General features: G+C 38.3%; 1 protein-coding gene across 2 annotated transcripts in view; it reads left to right on the forward strand.

Annotated features, from left to right (window-relative positions):
* Positions 1-20,267, forward strand: part of OFD1 (oral-facial-digital syndrome 1) — a 34,001-nt gene extending 13,734 nt beyond the window's left edge. Inside the window, exons 10-22 of one of the 2 annotated variants that reach the window (XM_009333409.1) lie at positions 145-218; positions 910-1,001; positions 1,136-1,325; positions 1,988-2,118; positions 2,484-2,595; positions 4,021-4,632; positions 8,504-8,630; positions 13,413-13,513; positions 15,874-15,993; positions 17,072-17,205; positions 18,196-18,363; positions 19,025-19,095; positions 20,163-20,267. In XM_009333409.1, the coding sequence (XP_009331684.1) occupies positions 145-218; positions 910-1,001; positions 1,136-1,325; positions 1,988-2,118; positions 2,484-2,595; positions 4,021-4,632; positions 8,504-8,630; positions 13,413-13,513; positions 15,874-15,993; positions 17,072-17,205; positions 18,196-18,363; positions 19,025-19,095; positions 20,163-20,208 (1,978 nt within the window). In that variant the 3' untranslated portion in view covers positions 20,209-20,267. Of the gene's footprint in view, positions 1-144; positions 219-909; positions 1,002-1,135; positions 1,326-1,987; positions 2,119-2,483; positions 2,596-4,020; positions 4,633-8,503; positions 8,631-9,274; positions 9,357-10,699; positions 10,703-13,412; positions 13,514-15,873; positions 15,994-17,071; positions 17,206-18,195; positions 18,364-19,024; positions 19,096-20,162 lie in introns of those variants that run through there. The other variant, XM_009333410.1, reaches the window with a different exon arrangement.
* The last annotated feature ends 200 nt before the right edge of the window (positions 20,268-20,467 follow it).

A 20,467-nucleotide genomic window follows, 5' to 3' on the forward strand; every position in this document is an offset into this window, starting at 1 on the left:
TTTCAGTGGCTCTGCAATAACTAATCTTGTCAATAAATAATTGTGTGATTATAATTCAGTCTGGGAAAGACTGCAGTTTACACAAATGCATGCGGATGTGCGCGCACACATACTTTGGGAATACATAATTCTTTTTACTTCTAGATATCAGCTTGAATTAAAAGAAGAATACATAGCCAGAACCAATAAAGTTACTGAAGATGAGAAAAAAAATAAAGGTAACCATCTCTCCAAGATTAATAAAGTAGCTCTTTATCTCTAGAGCTTTTACTAACAGGTATCAAAACACTGTTGTTACTAAACAGTCACAGTGTTCAGTAACAGTGGTGTAAGTGACAGAAAAGCCATCAAAATAAATTTTGAAAACATGTAGCAGGATTCTGTGACAGGTCAGCAACTCCGTGCTGTTCAGAATGCAGTGGGAACTGCGAGCTGCTGCTTTGCACAGAGGCTGCAAATCACTTTGCTTTTTCAGTTTCCCATCTCCTTCTGAAGTCCTACTAGCTCATTCATTCTCTAATTGAACTCTGGTACAGTCTGGTACCATACCCTTGAATGGTTGCCAGTTTCTACATTTACTGTGCACAAGATGTTTAATTGGAGCTTGAGGAAGAGAGCTGGGACAGATAACGCATTTAGACTTTTACATTAGGGACATGTGAAGGAAATGATATATCATGCATATGAATTTGATTTACTTAATTCTAAAGGAGTATATGTATGCATATGTATATATATACAGAGTGTGATTTACTTAATTTTGAAGGAGTGTGTATGACATTCAGTCATTTTTCTGTCTCGAATTAAATTGAATGTTGGGCTTAGCAGCTTAAACTGTTTTTTGCTGATACAGATTTTTACTGTAATACTCTACTAATTTTAATTCAGCATTTGTAATCCTCCCTGCAGAGAAAGCTATGCTTTTGCATGAAGAAGCCATTGCTGTTAATTCAAAAAAAGAGGAACTCAAGCAAGCTGTATCACGCACGAAAGAGCTTGAGGTAATTATAGACGTGAATTTAAAGAAGCTGTATTCTAATTAGTGCATTTGAGGTACATTTAAAAAAAACAAACAATTTTTTTTGTTTCACACTTTCTTAAGTAGTACAGCTTCTAAACTGTTCTTTATCTGCAGCTGGATTTGGAGTCAGTGAAGGCCCAGGTTCTGTTGGTAAATAAGCAGAATCAGTTGTTGACAGAAAAACTGAAAGAGGTATCGGACTATCCTTTGCTAAAGGAGGAGAAATTGGAGCTCCAAGTGCAGAATAAACTACTTAGGCAACAGTTGGATGAGACTCGCAGTGAGAACCAGCATCTTCGAGACAGTCAGTGTGAATGATTTAGTAATTTTCTTGTTTATGTTTCCCTAAAGTATTTGTTTAGAAATGAATTTTCATTAACATACATTCTTTGTATCATGTTTACTAGTAGTTTGTATTAAACCCCAACTAATGTTTGTGTAACATGAAGCAGTCCTTGACATTATAAGTTTATTTTTTTCAATATGTCTGTATAGTAGAAATCCTGAATTAAGTGATAGCTATAGTAATATGAAGAATATTCCTTTCACCCTTTGAAAAAAGCAGTGCAATATTTCTAACCATAGCATTAGTATGGTTAATAATGGTAAAAGAACATTGCGTTATTATTTTTAAGTGCTTGCCTGACTATAGTTATAAAATGCCAAGTATTTTCAATGTGCATTTGAGATTACGGGAGAGTAGAAATGTACACCCAGTTACGTCAGGTAGGGATATGTATTTTTCTTCCAGAATAGGACAGTCTGGGTCTAGTTCTTAAATGACTACACCAACAAAAATTTCAGTCCTTTGTAAAAGGAAGAAAAAAAAATCCCTAAGTAGTTTATTCAAACAAAGCCTTATGTTCCTAAAAACAAATCAGCTTTACATTTTGAAGGGGTATCATGTAGAAAAGTGCACACTCATTATTTTACGGCTGAGTGTTTAGTATTTCTCTTTCTGGGTAGAACTGTCCCAGCCCTCAGCAGAGCACCTGGCCTGCCAAGTGGAGCTGAGAAGAATGGAACATTCAAGGAAGCTGGCGCTGGATGAATTTGAAAGTCATAGGCAGGTTTTGGAAAAGCAGCTACAAAGTGAGGTAAATTATTCTTTCTAAATAATTGGAATCCTTCTTCCTGTCATCTTGTTCACGTTTATCTATGTACCCGTGCAGGCTGTTTAGTGTGTAGTTATGGGGATTGTTTGTATTCTGCTTGTTTTTATGTAAATGACTCTAAAGAAAACAAAACACCACCAAAAAAAGACCAAAAAAAGCCCCCAACAACATAACCAAAGTAAATCTTTCCAAGTCCATAAGTTGTCAGCACTGACTTTCAGTAGGATACTACGTGTATATGGTTTAACTGGACCTGAAAAACATTTAGAAACAAGTATTCAGCCAGTTGAGATTCTTCTTTTTGTTTGAATTATGCTTGTTTTTTGTTTTTCTTTCATCTCCTACAGGTTGAGCGTTGTGCCCAGTTAAAGACCCAACTGTTGGACTCCGAAGCTACTGTCAGGAAGTTAAATGTGCAGGTTGAAGAACTGAAACTGCAAGTGAAACAAACACAGGCAGGTTTGTATCTTATACCAGAGCAGTCCTTTATAAAGTTCACTTACTTTACCAGTGTAAGAATTTCTAGAAGCTTAAAAAAACTGCAGTTGCATAGAACTAATATACCACCAGTGTGTAGATTTCAAGTTTAAAATCAAAATCTATTTAAAAGCCCAACTTAAAAAGCAGACTGATTACCACTTCCCTTCCTTTCAGAAAACAAACATAGGAGGAAGGGAAAACATTCCTCCCTGAAAACTTGCATGTTTTTATTTGTTTTTCCTCAGTATGGAGACACTAATGTTTGGTGATAACATAATCACTGTTTTCCAAGAGGCGAGCTGTGTTTTAATGCATTTTGATTCTCGAATGCTCATAATAAGAATAATCAATTTGAAATTGTATTGCATACCTCACAAATTTAAATCTAACTTTTAAACAGTTGTTGTCAAGGCTAATAACTTACGCACCTTGTATGGGCAGTAGAAAGAGAGAGGCACTTGGCAAGGCAATTCAGTCTGCTGAAGAAATGTAGTTCCAAAGATGCCTTTCTGTCAAATTGCTAATATGAAGTATGACAACTAAAAGTTTGGGGATTGAATTCTGCAATGATTATCCATTACATACAGCATGTGTTGCACCATAGTTCAGTATATGCAATACTTTATATTATTCACTAGACCAATATGTACATTTTTATTTATGGTACACGTATTGATACTATTTGGAACTGGTAATTTATTACTGTCAAAGTAGCAAATATATATCTTAATTAAATGACTGAAAGTACTGCATGGACTTTTATTTTGCATCAGAGTTAAGGATGTCATTGAAGAACCATTTATGTAGAATAAAAACAAGGTTGTCATTTTGCTGAGAAAGATACAGCCCTATAGATTGGTCTTTTGGGCTTGCTGAAGCATGCAAGTGCAAGCCAGGAAGCAGACAGCCCTGAAACATTCAGTTTAACTGACAATTTTGGAGAAGTAGGGTTTTTTTTAAAAAACAACATTATCTATGTGCTATGTTGTTTTTCTCGAAATTTCTTTTTTGATCTAAATAGAAAGAAACTGTTAGGACTTGTGGCCTGCCCTGTGTCTCTCACCCTTTAACAGCATGATTGGTTATAATGTGTCCAAAGTGGTGATGTTTTAATTTTTATTTATTTATTTAAACATAATTTAAGAAATAACATTGTAGAGTGCATACTTCAGGTAGTTTTACAGGGAAGGATTATATATTAAAAAAAAAATATCAGTGATAATTTGCAGCTATGCAGCTACATTAAACATACATTTAAATCAACCCATTAAATTCTCAAAATTTAAGCGTTGAAATAATTTTGATCAAATTGGAATTTAAATGCCATGTTTTACTGTTTCTGTTTCGTTATGGGTTCCCTCTCTCACTCTGTACTGTCGCTCACTTTCTCTTGCTATCATTTAGCTCTGGAAAATGAAGTGTATCGGAATCCAAAGCCTTCGCTTGTCGATCGCTCTGTCCTTGACTTCACTGGTGACAGAATTGTACCTCATGATATTTATGTGGATAGCGCGTTCCTGAAGAATCAGGTTATGACCGATGTGATGAAGGTAAATGCTGTGCCAAGAGTTGGCTATCGTCAGCAGTTACAGCCACGCAGTGCTTCTCCAGATTCTGACCTGGAGTGTATGGCGCAAACCCGAGCTAGAATAAAAGAACTAGAAAAAGAGGCAGAGTATTTGGAAGAAGCCTACAGGAACTACCAGCACAGAGTCACGCAGGGCGCGTCTGCAAGCAGAACACCGAGAAAGATGCAGTCCCCTTTACTTCTACAGCGTGCTATTAGTAGGCCCGCCTTGACTACCCAGCATGAACTTCTAGAGGATAATCCCAGCTCCCAGCATTCCCCCCTGAGCAGTCCAAGAGGTGAAAAATACATCAAAAGAACTGGGCAGACTGATGTCTTTAAAAATCCCTTAACGCCACCACGCAGGGGAACATCTTCTTCAAGACGTCTTTCTTCTACTCCCGTTTCCAAATTGGAAAGAGATCTCAGTAACAAGAAAATTTCAGATGGTAAGTCACGGTTGTTAATGTGGTGTGGGATTGGGGTTTTACTTGGCGTTCCTCCTGCACTATGGGAAGAGAAAAGTTTAGCAGGAATAGTCTTTCACTCATTTGTTATTTGCTAAGAGGCCGGAGAAGTCAGAGACAAAATACACTCTCTGATTGGAGTATTGCTTCTTTATGGAAACAAGTACTGGAGAAGTACATTGAGGGAGGCTAAACATACTGCACTTAGTTCCGGTAGCTTTAAAGAGAAGACTATGCCCTATCATTTGCTACAGGTGTAACTATGATATGCAGAGTTTAATTCAAAAGTTGCTATTAAGTATAATTACTTTGCAACACAAATGGTAATTTCCTAGTTTTAATAACCCTCTGTATTTGTATCTTTCATGTAGCTATTGTAGTTAGTGTGCAGCAGAAGACTGCTTCGTCTGGCTTCTCTTAAATTGAGTTTTCCAGTCTGAAAGGTCCAGATTTGCTTTTGTTTGTTCTTTTTGCTGTGACATCTTTATCAAATATTCCTGAGCAATTGTGAGGGGAAGGGGATTAGTGTTTGGTCATGATTGGAAAATTGTAATTTGCTATTAATTTCACAGTGTCTAATAATTACTTAGTAGGTTTTTTAAATGGGCAGTACTCAGAAAAGCAAGCAAAATAGAAAAGAATTGACAATTTTAAAAAAGTTGTTGTTTCAAATCTGCAGTACCTCTGCTTCTTGAGTCATGCAATTCTTGTCACCCTAGCTGAAAGTGGATTTAATAGGATGAAAAAAGGAGATAGTAGCAAAAAAAAAGATAATGATCAGCTTTTGTGTGAAGGAAGGTTAAATATAAGAAGAGCAGCTTAGTTTGGAAAAGAGTTGGCTGAGGTGGGCTGTGGGAAATCTGAAAAGCAATGAGTGATGTGAAAAAGGTGAAAAGGGATCAATTAATCACTGCTTCACAGACCCCAGAATTCTGTGAAATAGAAAGGAAAGAGAAGGAAGTACTTTTTCATACCATGAGTAAGTTGTGGAATTTATTGCTTCTGTGGCAACAAGTACAGATGCAGGAATAAAACTTCTCTGTCAGGCGGGCCCAAGTATTGATGGAGGAAAGGCCGGGGTGGATGTTGCCAGAAGTAAGATATAAGTATTCTCCTTTTTGAATTTTAGTTTAGTTTTGTTTAGTAATGGGCACTGTCAGAAACATGCTACAAACAGCCTGATCTGTTGTGGCTGTCTCTGTGTTTCTGCATGTAGAATATCATGCTCTGTGACTGAAAACATATTTGAAAACTTTAACTTCCAAAGCAATCTTTTATGTTTTAACTTTTCTCTGTCAGCTTGCATATAAACTACTTACAGACTACTCATTTAATACTGCACACACAAAAAGTCTTTCGTAAAAGTGGGATTTTTGTTGTGAAATTAGGAAATGTCAAAATTAAAGTTGTGTGCATAACCTTAACAATCCTTCCTGTCTTTGTACCTGTCAGAAGCTTGTTACACGATGGCTGATCTATTTTTTCCATTGGATCTGTTCTGTACTTAATGCACAAGACCGACTTGTTCTGGAGGGGGATAAGAGTTGAATAACAAAGGAGGGTATTACCTGACTTAGATGTTACAGAAATTGAATGGTATGTAGTGTAGGAAACCAGTTTGCGGCTAGATGATATGTTCTCAAGGTGAACTGCTGTGGTACTTGCCCCAGTAAGCGCTGTAGCTTCAGTGCTAATGTGCTGTGGAGTGATTTATCTGCTTGCAGTTAGATTGCTGCTTCCCCACTGGAGGAGGAGTGCTTTTATACTGGTATATATGTTATCATTCGTGCTAGAGATGGCTGAAGCACCAGATGTGTCTTTGCTAGAAAACTGTAAGTCGTTCTGGAAGCTTCCACGGAGCTTTTCAGTGCTGTTGAAGATGCCAGTCTGAACAGGTCAGAATAAATTTTAAGAGGTAAAAGATAACATGCACATGAGTCTGAGATCTGATTTTCCTTTAAGTGAGGTATACCATAGTCAACTCATGTAAGAACAAACTGCAGCTCAGTTGTCAGCACCTATCTTCGAAGGATAAAAGGAAGAAGTGTGTCGTCCTGTAAAATACTTGCAGTTGGCAGATCTAGCAGCTTTTTTACTGCATAGTCTGCCAGTGGAAGGGTATGTGGTTTTCTCTCTTCCTTTAAATTATCTCATGTATTTCCTTCCCAAGCCCATGCATGTTGGACATCTTTCAGGCTTTTTCTACTGTGAAGGAGTAAGCCCATTTCTTTAAGAGCAACTGAAAGTAGGACAGGGTCCTTTTCTGTTTTCCCCTGCTTACTGTCTCTAGTCTCTGGACAGAAGGATGGATCGAGAAATAGTTACTGAGGAAAAAAAATTGGATTGCCATCTGACCCATGCTCCCTATTGATCAGTACTTTTCACCTTGATCATTATTTGACCAAACTTCATACCTTCTGATGAGAAAGAGCAAGGTTGGTGAGTCTTGCAAGACAGCATACTGTGAGCCAAAGACCTCAGCTATTTGTCTTTTAGTAGAAAATCAGTAAGTTCAATCCTAGATAACTTCTAAATAGTAGTAGGTTGTAGTAAATTACCATTTGAGATGTTTGGTGTGCTACCTGTGTCCTACCCTGCAGTATGTGTTATGCCGAGGAGGCACACGCAGTAAGTACTACGTGATGTTCTGGTCCATTTGTTCTGCAGGTGAAAATTTGACAGGTTGTTTTATAAAAGATTGGATGTGGGTGGGCTGAGGGTTCTCACCACAGACAGGTACTGCTGATACAGTACTACGAGTACGACGTAACGAAGGGTCCCCTTCTGTTAGTGCTCAGCTTCCTTCGAGGGTGTTCGTCTGTGTGGCATGGGCATAGGGGCTGTCTGGAGATAAAAATCCATGGGCAGCCTTGGTCTGAAGCACCCTGACTTCTGCAGTATGATGCGCACCATGAACGGCGTGCACTTCTGTACAACCACCTGAAAGAACGTAAGGTATGGGAGTGTTAATAATGGCTTTTCCTCTACCTCTTGAGCCAAATTAGCACTGACTACAGTAAAAGTTATTTGGTCAATAAAGAGAAGAAAAACAACAGTACCTGCTTACTGAGTGAATACCAGATCTTGTGGAAAAAATAATAATTCACAGTCTAGTAATGAAAGACCTCTGCAGCTGCACAGGAAAGGATAATGAAGATTGCAAAGCAAACTTTAATCAAACTTGCAAAGTCCAGCAGTTTGCATAAAAGCCTTTTTAAAGCACGGGGTTTGATTTTTACCGTGGTTTCCTAGGAAACTCAAGATTTCTCTAGTCATACTGTCTGTCTGTTTTCCTTCCCAGGTAACTTACAGCAGTTGATAAGAGGATAAAATCTTCAAAGATTTTCTTCTTTGCTTCATCACCCATTTTAACAAATCTGTAGAAAATGAAACCTCCAGGTTAACTTTCCTAATGAAGAATGGCCTTTGGGACACCTCAAGCATTATCATTTGCTGGCTAGTAGGCACATCCCTAGCTTGAAATCTGGGTCCGTAACTTGCTTTCTCCAATGTCCAGCATGGGAGAAATTATTTGGTGTTTGGCAGAGGGGCTGCAGTTTGTGGGGAACATGGACATATTACGGGGTGATGATAATCATAGGCTTTGTGAGGAGTAAGTTTATGATGGTGAAGGCTTATAGCAGAGAATTGCCATACAGGAGGGGTAAAAAAAAAAAAAGAAATAACCAGTACAAGAAAGTTCATGTTAATCCCGGTAGGATTGGATGTTAGTTGCCCTGTAGTGGTGGTGCCTGCACAGTCCAATTTTGCATGTGTTGTAAAAACCAGCCTTGTCTGAGAAGTGGTAGGACAAACAACTGACTAATACAAATTGTGGGATTTTTATCTGCAGACATCAGTGGCTCGTACCTTGCCTCTTCACAGCAGAGTGTTGACCCCGTGCTTTCTCCTATTTCAAAGCCTATTTCATCTTCTGAGTCTGTTTCTTCCTCACCATCCAGTCGTGGCCAGAAAATCAGGTAACATTATTTACAAAGCAATATTTTTAGCCTGCTTTTTAAAGAAAAAATTATCTAACATTTCATGGCGATAGCTGCTTTTACAATTCAAATAAGCCATTAATTTTATAAGTGGGAACTTTTCTAAAGATGGATAAAGATTACCATTCTTCAATATCATGCCTCAAGAGGAACTTAGTTTTAACTGAATGCTTCCTCCTCCCAAATCCAAACACCTTTGGCGAATATGATTTGACATTTTCACCTCGGTTAAATTTGTGCTTCCTTACAGTGCAAAGTTATGTGCAGTGAAATACTTAAACCTCAAGCGCATTGGAAATTTCAGATGAATGCGATGTTTTTTCCAAAAAAAAAAAGTCTTGTCCTATGACAAAGTAAAACTTGATTGATTTACAAAGTGTTTTGTACAGTCATTTCACTGGTGTAGTTGAGCAAGAATGAAAGGTTATTCCAAAGATTCCCTCTGTTGGGGAGAAACAGTAATGGTAGCGCTAGCTCCAGAGCCTAAAAAGTCCACTGCCCAAAGGACTAAAAAGCCTGGAGAGTGAGACTGTAAGGCATCCTAAGCGCATGTTAGTTTAATGCAGATAGAGCAAACTGATAAATATCCCTCACTGAAACTTAGCTCAAATTCTGCTGTTTAGGGATATTAGTTCCTCTGTGATTAAAACACTTCGTAGAACTGCTGCTCAGCACTTTCAGTTTGTGCTGCTTCAACCAATGTAAGTATTGCTTTCTTACCGTGTGGCTTTGAAGATAGAAGGTGGTTCATTTGGTGTATCTGTCAGGTGTGCCTTAGTGGTGACAGTGCACAAGTCATGCAAAGTTTAGATGTTCCTGGGCTCAGGTCCGGCTGATTTACTTTGTTGGTTTTCAGGCTGCTGCAGATATCTCCTTAGATACAGCTCTAGATTTAACAATAAACTTCTGCTCTTCCCCTTCTTCTCTGCTTTTCTACTTTTCATGTGTCAGTTTTGTGATGAACTTTTGAAAGCGTCGGATGCTGTTATTTAAAGCAACGTGTGTTGTGGATCCTCATATTTCAAGAGAGCTGCAAGTTCTGCAGCGCTTGAAATCTATTGTGTCAGTGTAGACCTTGCCTTTGATTGTATTTCATTACACAGACCGCTTTCAGACAGCTGAATGAAAGAGTCATTGCTAATAAATAAATATTCCGTTAATCACTAATTTCAGAAAACGTGTTTTGTAAAAGTTTCCTGAAAGTGTAAAATCTGTTCCTAAAAGTAAATCTGAATTAAACTGACTTGCATGCCTATGTATAGTATCTATGAAAAAATCTTATTTTTTAAACACGTGAGGAATGTATGCATATGTCCACGACATATCTGACTTCTCCTGGTGTCCCATAACTTTGGACCATATTGATAATTTAAAAATTTAGACTGTATACTTTTTTTGAGTAAGAGTAATGCCTGTACTGTGCTGCAAATGGGAATGTGAAGGTACTACAGCGGCCAGTTAACTATCACTTGGCATGTCTTATTTACAACAATCCAATCAGAGATCCTCACCCTCATATGAATTACCTGAATGCAAACGTATTTTTAGCAGTTTGCTGTCATGGGCTCTTTCGAGATTTGTCAGGTTTGATTCCTCTAGTAGGTTTCTGTGCCATCCATATAAATGTGATCCCGATAAGGCTAACAAGAACTCCTGCTGACACTGCAGACTAATTTGAGGACAAACTTCATTTCAGAAGACGATGTTGGGTCTTTAGAGAGGTAAACTTCATGTTTCAATGACTTGAAATAATTTTTCAAGAAAAAAGTAAAACTACAAGCTCATCACAAATTCCTGTCCGAAGTAGTGATAATCTCTCATCTTTCCCGTATCAGAACAGGCCTTTTGCATGTGCTTGATGTTCAAAAGCTATTGAGGTTATATTTGATGCACACAAAAACCCGTAATGAAAAAAGGCCGCTAATTCCTTGAGCACAGCTATGTCTCTTTTAGTGTGTCTCTGTTTTTCACATCTGTGACCTGACTGACGAGCTTTTGCTGATTGAGGCTCGGTAGTTTCTGCTGCCTGTTTGAGAATTTAAATCAAGGCAGTTGTACATTCTCACTTCATTCATTAACAAGCTGTAATGCTAACTTTTTTTTTTCTCTCTGAAGAGCTTGTTCACGTGCCTGTATAACTGTTTTCAGAATAAGAATCTCCAGTCTCCTTCGCCTGTGGGAAGGGGATGGGTAGCAGAACTTTTCTCTTTTCCTTTGTTTTTTTTAAGATCTCTTTTAAGTAAATTAATAACTTGGCAACATTAAGCTGCATAAAAATGACTTCTCTTTCCTCCTTTTATCTCCTATTTCCACGTATTAAATTCTTCTGTTCTTAATGGTCAGTGGTGCCTCCACTTTCCAAAACTGAGAATCCTGAATAGATGTCTTCAGAAAACACTCGAGTGTTTAATTTTTAATGTTTCTTTCCTAAGAAGAGATACTGAATTGGCCTTAACCTGCTAGCCATCATTCCAGATTTGATGGCTGAAGAAAGAGGGCTTGTCCTGGGGCAGCTCTAGCAGGCATTCGTAGGGCTTTCTTATTTTGTTGTTACCAAGTCCTCAATATACATTTAATCTAGAGAGGGTCTGTCTTGTGGTTAGAATTTGGGGAGAGCCTTTATGTTCTTGGCCTTGAAAAGCTGTTGGGATTTCTAGGGACTGCGAGATTAGTTTCTTTAAGTGGCTGTCTCTTCTTTCCTTGCTCATTCACATTTCCTACAGTATGTCTCAGATTTCCTGTATTCCTGTGACAGACCTTACAAAGTGAAGGTTGAATGTTAACCTGCATGTTAAGGTGATACGGGAAAATGCTCTAATACTGTGAGGGTCTGTACTTCTTTGAAGGATGTTGTAGAGTCCACGCTGCCTGCAGAGTGAACAGTATGAGCAAGTTGTGTTGCAAAGAACAGGCCAGGGTCTGGGCAGACAGCTGTGGGTTGTAGTTGCTTTCTTGGGTTCCTCGTGACACAGCAAGGGTATGAGGTCCCAATAATTTTCTTGAACTTGCTGCTTTCCCAAGACTTTCTTAAAGGGAAAACATTCTTTTGTCGAGTATTTTTTAAGTTCTTGTGCCTTGGACTGTTTTCTGTTACATAAAATATTTGAGAAATGCATGTGTGGGCTTTTCCAGCTATTTACTCTCATTATTAGGCGAATGCCATATCATTGATGTGTATTGTGGGATTAGTTTATGACCTGTAGATTTTAAGTGGCAATGGGAAGTTTTTTGAAAAGAAGAAAAGAAAATATGATGCTGTAACACCAGTAAGCCATTACAAGTTAGACTTCTGTCAGTGGGGAAGAGCAATTGCTTCTGTGACTACAGGAGCTCCTTGCTTGTTTGTGTTTCAAGATATGAGTGGTATGAAGGAAGCCAATAAACAGACAGGAAGACTAGAGTTACAAGACAGATTATTATCTAAACCATTCTTTTTTTGTTTAGGGCTGAAGAAACCAGTTGTGAGGATTGTTACCAGTTTTAGGCTAGAAAAGTAATTTCAGACATCAACAAAATAGTTTAGATGGTAGTGGTTGTTTTTTGTTTAAGCTTTAATGGTCATTTTAAGCATAACTCATGCAATTTAATCATTTGGTGTGGTTGGCACACCAGTACTGTTTTATGGAATATTGACGTTAGGTACAGTCCAGGGTTTGGTTGCCAACTTTGTTTGATGGAATGGATTTTGAAAACTGTTTGGAAATACATGTGTTTACTGGTCTTCATGAGGCAGACCTCTTCAGTTTGTTGAATCTGAGGCAGTGTATTGACTGTCTTTCTAGCAGTGTTGCAGGCAGGACACAGTATTGAAGAAAGTGACATGCATGTCCTTGAACCTTGCATCCTTAAGAATTATTTAACACTTAACCGTTTCTGTGAAGGAAAGACTGAAAATACGAAGCGGACTTCCAAAATCTTGAAGTTCCACTTATCCTGTTGTATTTAATTTACGGGATATTTTTCCCCACTGATGCTACTGAACTATCCTTCTGACAACGCAGATTTATTTGTTTGTTCCCAGATTTACGTTTTTTTATTGAACATGTCTCATTGCGGGGGTATCTTTTTTTGTTCTCCACTTCTGCCCTATAGAAGACCTGAATTCCTTAGAAATTGTAAGCACAAACATATTTATGCCACGGTGAAGAGCACCAGCTGGTGTAAGTAAGCTCCTTTATGAAGTGCTGCTGCTGAATTGCCTTAGTGACCTGCACTCCTTTTGCTATTCTGGTTCTGGTCAGAGTTTAGTAGCTGCGTCACGTGAGAGAGATTGTTCTTTCACATTATCTTTCTGATGAGATAAATGGGGATTTAAAATGAGGGCACTAACCCCATTTTTCATAGCACCCAGATTTTCACCCCTGCATATATGTTTTGCCAGATCTCTAATCCTAATACATTTCAAACACATCTGCTAAGATGACATCAAAGTGGGAATTAGATTGTAACACAGAGCCTAAAAAGGCAAATTTCTTAATTTCAGTTGAGCAAGTGTTTTGAGAGTATATTTTGTTTTAATGTAATGCCTTTATGTCGTATATAGGCCTTGGGTAAAGGCTGCAGGGAGAAGGCTGTCAGAGAGATGGAGCTGACTTTTTGAATCAGAAAGTTACAGCATTTTGGTTGCATGGTTTTTACGTTTGGTTTAGTCTGTTGCTAGGCATGTGAGTACTCCTTGTATTTAAATCTCAGATTGCTATTTGCTTAAAAGTTTAGCATGTATATTTATTAAATTATTTATGTTCTTCCTTCTTCTTCCAGACTTCATAATCAACAAACAGATAAACAAGATTTCAGTGATATCCCCAAACCAGAGAAACTAATGTATGAGGACCTTGAAGAACGCATTTCTTCTCTTGAATGTAAGTTTCAGTGCATTTTAGAGAGTTTGTTTAACACCTCAGGGCTTAACAGTTGTAAGACAATTTTCTTGATAGTTTAAGACTGTAGTTGGAGAGAAAAAATTCTGACTGATGTTGGAAATAAGAAAAACAAACTGGCTCAGATGATGAGGGATTCATTTTCTTCATGTTTGCATCTTTAGAGGAGAAGGGTATGTAGTGATAAGTAGGCACTAAATTTGAGTTGGTTCTGAAACCATCTAGCTATCTATGCGTTTCTCTGTGAAGTTTTACTCACTACATTTGTTGTTTTTTAATTTACCTCATTTAGTTTCCTTTTTATAAGCTTCAAAGGCATTACTTGAATGTCAACTGAGCCTGTAGTTACTACTGGTTTCTACTCATCTCATACTTTAATTAGACTTAGATTTATTTGTTTAAGTTCGTATTAGAGACTTCTAGGAATACAGTACATAATTTCACTTTTATCACATATGAGAATAGACTGGCATTTTCTTGGCAGTTAGGCCTGAGTAGATTTTGTGCCCAAATAAGTTACCACTGTATCATTCAGTGGCGTGTGGTACTCAAAAGAATAATTTTAAGAGTTTGCATATGCCAATGATATTGAAATCAATGGTACTTTAGTTGGGTCAGACTGCATCAAAAGACAATCTCAGTATGTAGAAGAAAATCAGAATGGCTAAAAAGAGGAGAAGGTAACCCAGGAGGAACTGGGAGGGGGGAGGGGAATAAGAATGTAAAATCTAAAAAGTAAATGTAGAATAAGGTACAATGAAGGAAGGAGTTGATAAGAGTAGAAGAAAACAATGGAGTGAAGGAGATGCCAGAAAATGTGGAAAGCCTTTTAATCCTACTGTGAGTGAACTCTAGCAAGAAGATTGGAATTTCTGTTGACAGTAATTGCTTTTAGTTGATGTGCTCGTCTTAAGGAAATAACGCATCTCTCGCTGTCCACCCTTAAAAGGAGTGAAGGTGTACAAAGAGCGCTACCGTTTTTCCTTTGCAGAAAGGTTAATGTAAAGATGTGTTGTACTATATTGTTTTGGGTTTGGGTTTTTTTGCTTGTTTGTGTGGTTAGCAGACCTTTAGAAGTTAGATATAATACTGAACAGGAACCTATTTGTGAAAGGAATTTTCTGACTATTTAAGTATTACATACCCTGAAACATACTGATGCCTCATATGGAAATAATGTTGTCGTTGATAACCTTATAATTTAAACCTAAAGTTAAAGAGAGAGCAAAAAAACGGAATAGATTTTGAGTGTGATAGCCCATCGTTTTGGTCTTACGTAAAACACATCTAGAATTTACTTTCCTAGGTGATGCTGGTGGGACTTCCTGATGCTTTTGTAAGAAACAGAAAACATTCTCATAACTTTGCTAGACTGACAGTTTGGCAGAAATTTTCTGTGATGCTTTCATCTGTAATTCCTTTAAAAGATCTTTAATTCAGACATGCAGACCATCCTGAGAGAGAGGCTGATCGGTTTGGGTGTCTTGTTTTTCTTCGTGCAAAGTATTTCAGTTGTATTGTAACGTGGAAAAGCAAAATGCTTGAAACCTTGATAATATTTGAAGGGTGGGAAATGGATATTTTCTAAACCTTTACCCAAAACTTAAGGAGATGCGTAAGGTATCTGTACTATATTACGGAAAATGCTTGGAAAAATGGTCCTGTGTATTTCATTTTGGCTATCTAGAGATAATGGCTACACCTGACTCTTTATCTCTTTTTGCTTTCTCCCATAAAATTGAGATAATGGCAGTCTGCATACTTTGCAAATAAGTAGTTAAGAAGCAGTTGAGTATCATAGCCATGATCACAGAGGAAGCACAGTAATTATTTTTTGTAAATTCAGAGCCACATTGCGCAGGGAGAAGAAAACATAACGTAGAATATCTGAGTTAGCAGTATCCATCCTGTGCACTGAAGGCGGCAAGGATCCTAATCAAGAAATAGTACGTGATCAAATAATTAAAGGTTGTTTTACATGCATGGAAAGGATGAGCTGAGCTTGGACACGTAATTCGTCTGTGACCTGTATCTTGATTATGTAAAGAAATGAAAACATTTTGGTTTTCTGTTGTATATTTATTCATGAATGTGTTTTGGCTTTGTAAACAGATGTGTTCCAATAGCTAATTTCAAAACTAACAATTCTGTAATTAAAGAAGCAAGTACAGCCTATGATAATTCTTAATCCTCAGGGAAATGGTCAAGTTGAAGGGAAAATGCTCAATTAGTGCTGATATTTGCGTGTTCTGATTCAGCCATTCCCATACTTTGTGTCCATTGCTGTGCTCCACTATTGTAATTAGAAAATAATGAAGCCATTGTTCAAACTTCTTCTCCAGACCAGGGGGACATTCCAGAGCAGTGTGAAAGTGATGCCTTGCATCCATCTGGGGACATCGTCAGTGGAAACCATGTCACAGCCACTGTGCCAGCAACAGCCACTTCGCTGCAGGACTTAAGTGAGTTCTCAGCTCAGAAACAAAAGTGAATGCCCTTTTTAAATGTCAAACGTATAAAACAAAAAGCCAAATATTGAACATTCTGTAGGTATGTATGCTGCTGTGATTGAAAAATTTTTCCAAAAGTGCTAATGATGTAATAAAGAGGAAGGAGTGTTTTCTTTTGCTTTACTGTATTGGGGATGTCTCTCTCACCCTGGTTTTGGTTGAATTTGTTTTTAATTTAAGCACTTTTGCCACCTGTCCCACCCCCCGTTCAGCTTCTGAAGAGACGATTTGGCTTTTTTCTTTTCTCTTTAGGATAATTATTAAATATTATTTCTGCTTTTGATAGAAATAAGACTCAAAAGGCTTTGTTTTGTTTAAAGTACTTTATGTATTGCTTCTCTGGATTTTTTTCATTTTTCTTAACTCTGTTCGCAGACTGTATTATCACAATGCTGTTTTAATTCTTCGGGTAGATGAGGATGATTTCAGTGCAGCATGTGCCGCTTTTCTAATTGTTCTAGATGGAAGCATTGTGATTATTTTTCTTAAGAGAAGAGCTTTCTAGCTTCTAACAATTCCCAGTATTTAGTTTGCCTGCCTAATGACTACCTGAACGCTGTTCCATTTACACAGCTGTTTAAATATACTGGTCACATCAGCAGTGTGTCCTGCAATAATTTTCCAAGGTTTTTTAAGTACTTTGCTTTATAAATATAAAGAATTGTATCCAACCACATTGCAGAGAGGGAGAGAATATAGCAACATGAACTTCAGGGTAACAGAGATTTACTGAGAAAGTCCATGGTAGGACTGGGCAGTGCATGGAGAGATGTGTCAACTCTCTGGCCTCTACTTTGGCTCTGCTGTTTAACCCTTAGCGAGTCATGTATCAGACTGAAAATGTATAGAGGTGGGAAGAAACATTACCAGATACCCAGGAATAACTTTGGCATATGTATAAACAATATATCCAGTTGTTTTTCATTTACTATTAATGTTATACAGCAACCTGTTACTTATTTGTGTGCTACTGTAGTAGATTACTGAACGACATAAATCAAATCACAGATGTTGAAATAATTTTTCGCAGCGGTGCTGGATCAAAGACAGATTGAAGAACAGGATAGAGAAGTTGAGAAGAACTTAGAAGAAGAAAGGAGGGAGAGAGAACAACAGGAAGCTTTGGAAAGAGAGCAAAAAGAAGCGGAAAAGCTTAACAAGGAGGTGGTGATTTACTATTTTAATTTCTGGCAGTAATGCAGCTTTGTAGTGCCATGTATTTTAGGATTGCTGCGTGTGTTACTTGGTTAAAACCAGATTTTATTCTTTAAGTGAAAGTAGTAGAGGCTAAGTTCTTTTATGTACTTGTGCGATTAACCAGAGAGTCTCGCTACAATTTCTCCTTATGCCAAGTAACTTTTTCACTGGAAACAGATGCTTTTTCTTCCGTGCTTCATGTAGCCGGAAGCTCCAGTTTTATGGCCAGAACTTCGAAGGCAGCTGCCGCCGTGCTATCGGAGCAAGCTATACGCTTGCTGACCTTCTGGTCTGGACCGCTGCTGGTGGGACACCACCAGAACACGTTAATGTCCATCTGTTCATTAGCCTGTTCCAGGGTATCTAGGGTACTTTCTCGGAAGCAGAAGTTATAAGGAGACCTTAAGGAGTTTGCTTAAATCCCTTTGAGCTGATGTAGCACGTGTTGCGGTAGTGTTCTGGACTTCTAGGACCTGTATAAAACTTGTTTTTTTGCTCCCTCCCGTTTCGTCTTCCTCTTCCTGCCCTTAAACCTTGGTTAATTCGATTCAGTTTATGATTCGAATCGAATCAGTTTATTCGATTCATGGTACTGATCAGACATGCTCGTGCTACCCTTCACACCAGCAAACTAGGCCCTTCAAGAAACTTGCATACCTGTGTCAGCTCGTCATCTTCAATTCAGATGTGGATGTCATACGTAGAAGCCTCAGGCCTCACAGCATCTCGGACATCCAGACAGGGGCAGAGTGGGATTTCTTGAATGTCACTTTTTGAATTGAAGCAATAGCTTAACATTTCATCTTGAACTGCTTGTAACAAATTTAATGCTGTTTTGACTGGCATGTTTTACGGGGGGGTAACATAAAATCCTGCATGTAGTGCAGGTATTTAGGTATAAAGGTACTTTTCCTGAGCTGATCGGTATTTAATTAATTTTGATTTTGTGTCTTAAAGTGGATCCAAGACTCGAAAATAGATGAAGAAAAAGAAGATAAGGAGGGAGGAAAATCTGAAAACAGTAATTCTGGTGCTGAAAACGACTTAAAGGATCCTACTCCAAATCCATTAGAAAAATACATGAGAATAATTCAGCAGAGCAGAGAGCAGGAGCGGGCAAACAAGGTGATTACTCTCAAAACTCGGTCCCAAAAATATTATTGGCTGAATTTATGTCTTGCTAAAATATGCTTAGAATGAAAACTACGTTCTCATTCTTTCATTTATTTCTTCATTCAGAAGCTTTATCTAACAACCTGCAGAGATGAGTGTTTGGATTCGTATTGCAGAAATGTGTTGATTCAAAAGAAAAAAACTGAAAACTCTTTCAAGGGTTGTTTTTTTTTTTTTTCCCCCCTGGTATGCTGGGGGGGGCGCGTTGTTTGTTTGTTTTTTAGGTACTAGGACAGTATTTAAATTTAAGTGTCCTCAATTTTTAGTTTAATCTGTGTTTAAATACAGTCTGAATCTACACAGGTCAGTTTGTGCTCTGCTAACGCAACTGATTGATAGAATTTACTCTGGCAAAATGGAAAATTTGACCTTAAAGAGGAGGTGTGTACACGGGTGAACATTACTTCGATGAAAGACTGCAGCATACTTTTCTTCCGACATTATCCCAACCTGATTTTCCGAAGCGTCATTATTCTAGATGCAATGCAGCATTTGTAGAAATAGGGGTTTTATTTTCAATTAGATGCCTTAAAGTACAGGTGCTATTACTGAGTCACTTAAACTTTGACTTAAGAACCAGTTACAGAAAGTGTATTTTCCTGTTGGCTGCCAGGATTCAAAGAAAGAAGAGACAGGAGAAGTATCACTTACAGAGGGACTTACATCTAGTGAAAAGGATGAGAGGTAAGGCTCGTATATGACTGTTAATCACTTCTATTACCCCATATTAATAAAGAGTTACAGTATGAATTACAGTTGAGAGGCATCTGCCTTCTTAAAAAGCAAAATAAACAACCTAGTAATCAAAAGCAGATGGGTTGGAGAAGTTGAGGGTCCTTCCAATTCTTAGACGGGGGCGTTAACGCACCGTATGGCATTCGGAGCTGGGAACGACATCCAAAGATCTGTTTCGATAGCTGTGGCAATTAAAGCCTTTTATCTGCCACTGAGGAGCATCTCGGCTCCTTCCCAGGGAGCGGAAGCGTGAGGGGTTCTTCTTGGGTAATGACCCTGTGAAAGCTTGTCTGGGCTGCACCTTGCAGATAGTCCGTGAGGAGCACCGAATCTAGCTTTATCAGTAGCATCGTGGACTTTTAACAAACTAGTTCACGCGCTTTTTTTCAGAGACTTTGGCTGCCTGCACCGAGTTACCACAGCTAGGGCATTTCCTCTGGGTCTCTCTAGACGTCGATAAACAAGGATACGTAGTTTTTAGTCGCTTGAGAGGGGACGGAAACAAACCAACCCAACCCCGCGTCTGTCCCATCTTTCAGTTTATTTGAAGATGTAGAATTGAAAATATATATAAGCAAAAAACATAGAACGGTTAAAAAAATTTAAATGCTCACGCTAACCATAGTAATGATTCAGCATTATCTGTGCCTTTAAAGTGCTGTTCTACGTACCAGACCTTACCCTGGTGCTCCTGAACTGGTGTCCGTACAGCGTTCTTTCCGCTGGGTAAGCCCTACAAAAGTGGTGGATAGGTAGAACTGCTTTTTGAGAGACGAGATGGCTTTCTGTTCCTGAAGGCCCAAATCCTCACCCTTAAGGGCTTATTTCCTTCAGTTCACGGAATCAGCAGGAGAATGGCAGCATAGGTAGACATAAAGTAAAGCCAGTGATGACGTGCAGCCTCTTAAATTGCACGGAACTTTAACTTTCTCTCTAAAACAAGTATTTATATTTAAGGTAAGAAACTACTCTGGACTCACGTGCCTTTCTTTCCCTCCCTCCTATCCTTAATACAGTGCTACAGGCATTTCTCACGGAGATGTGGATGAAAACTTCTGGTGAACAACAGCTACTGATTTTTTTTAAATTGTTATTATTACTATGAAAAAGTGGTTTTAAAGCAGCTTTCTACCTGTAAGAAGTTGTAATAAACGTTAGTCGGAAAGATTGCAGGCTGTATAATTATAAATTAATAAAGCTGATTTTGAGCTGCCTGATCACTTCAGTCATTGACTTCAGACAGCGAGCCCTGATGTGTTCCAGAAGGAGGCCCTCGAGCGGGGTGAGAGAAAGGACAGGGCGGCGCAAAGAAACAAACTGG

The sequence above is a fragment of the Pygoscelis adeliae genome, unplaced genomic scaffold, assembly GCF_000699105.1.
Source record: "Pygoscelis adeliae isolate BGI_AS28 unplaced genomic scaffold, ASM69910v1 Scaffold69, whole genome shotgun sequence".
In the NCBI taxonomy this organism is placed as follows: Eukaryota; Metazoa; Chordata; class Aves; order Sphenisciformes; family Spheniscidae; genus Pygoscelis; species Pygoscelis adeliae.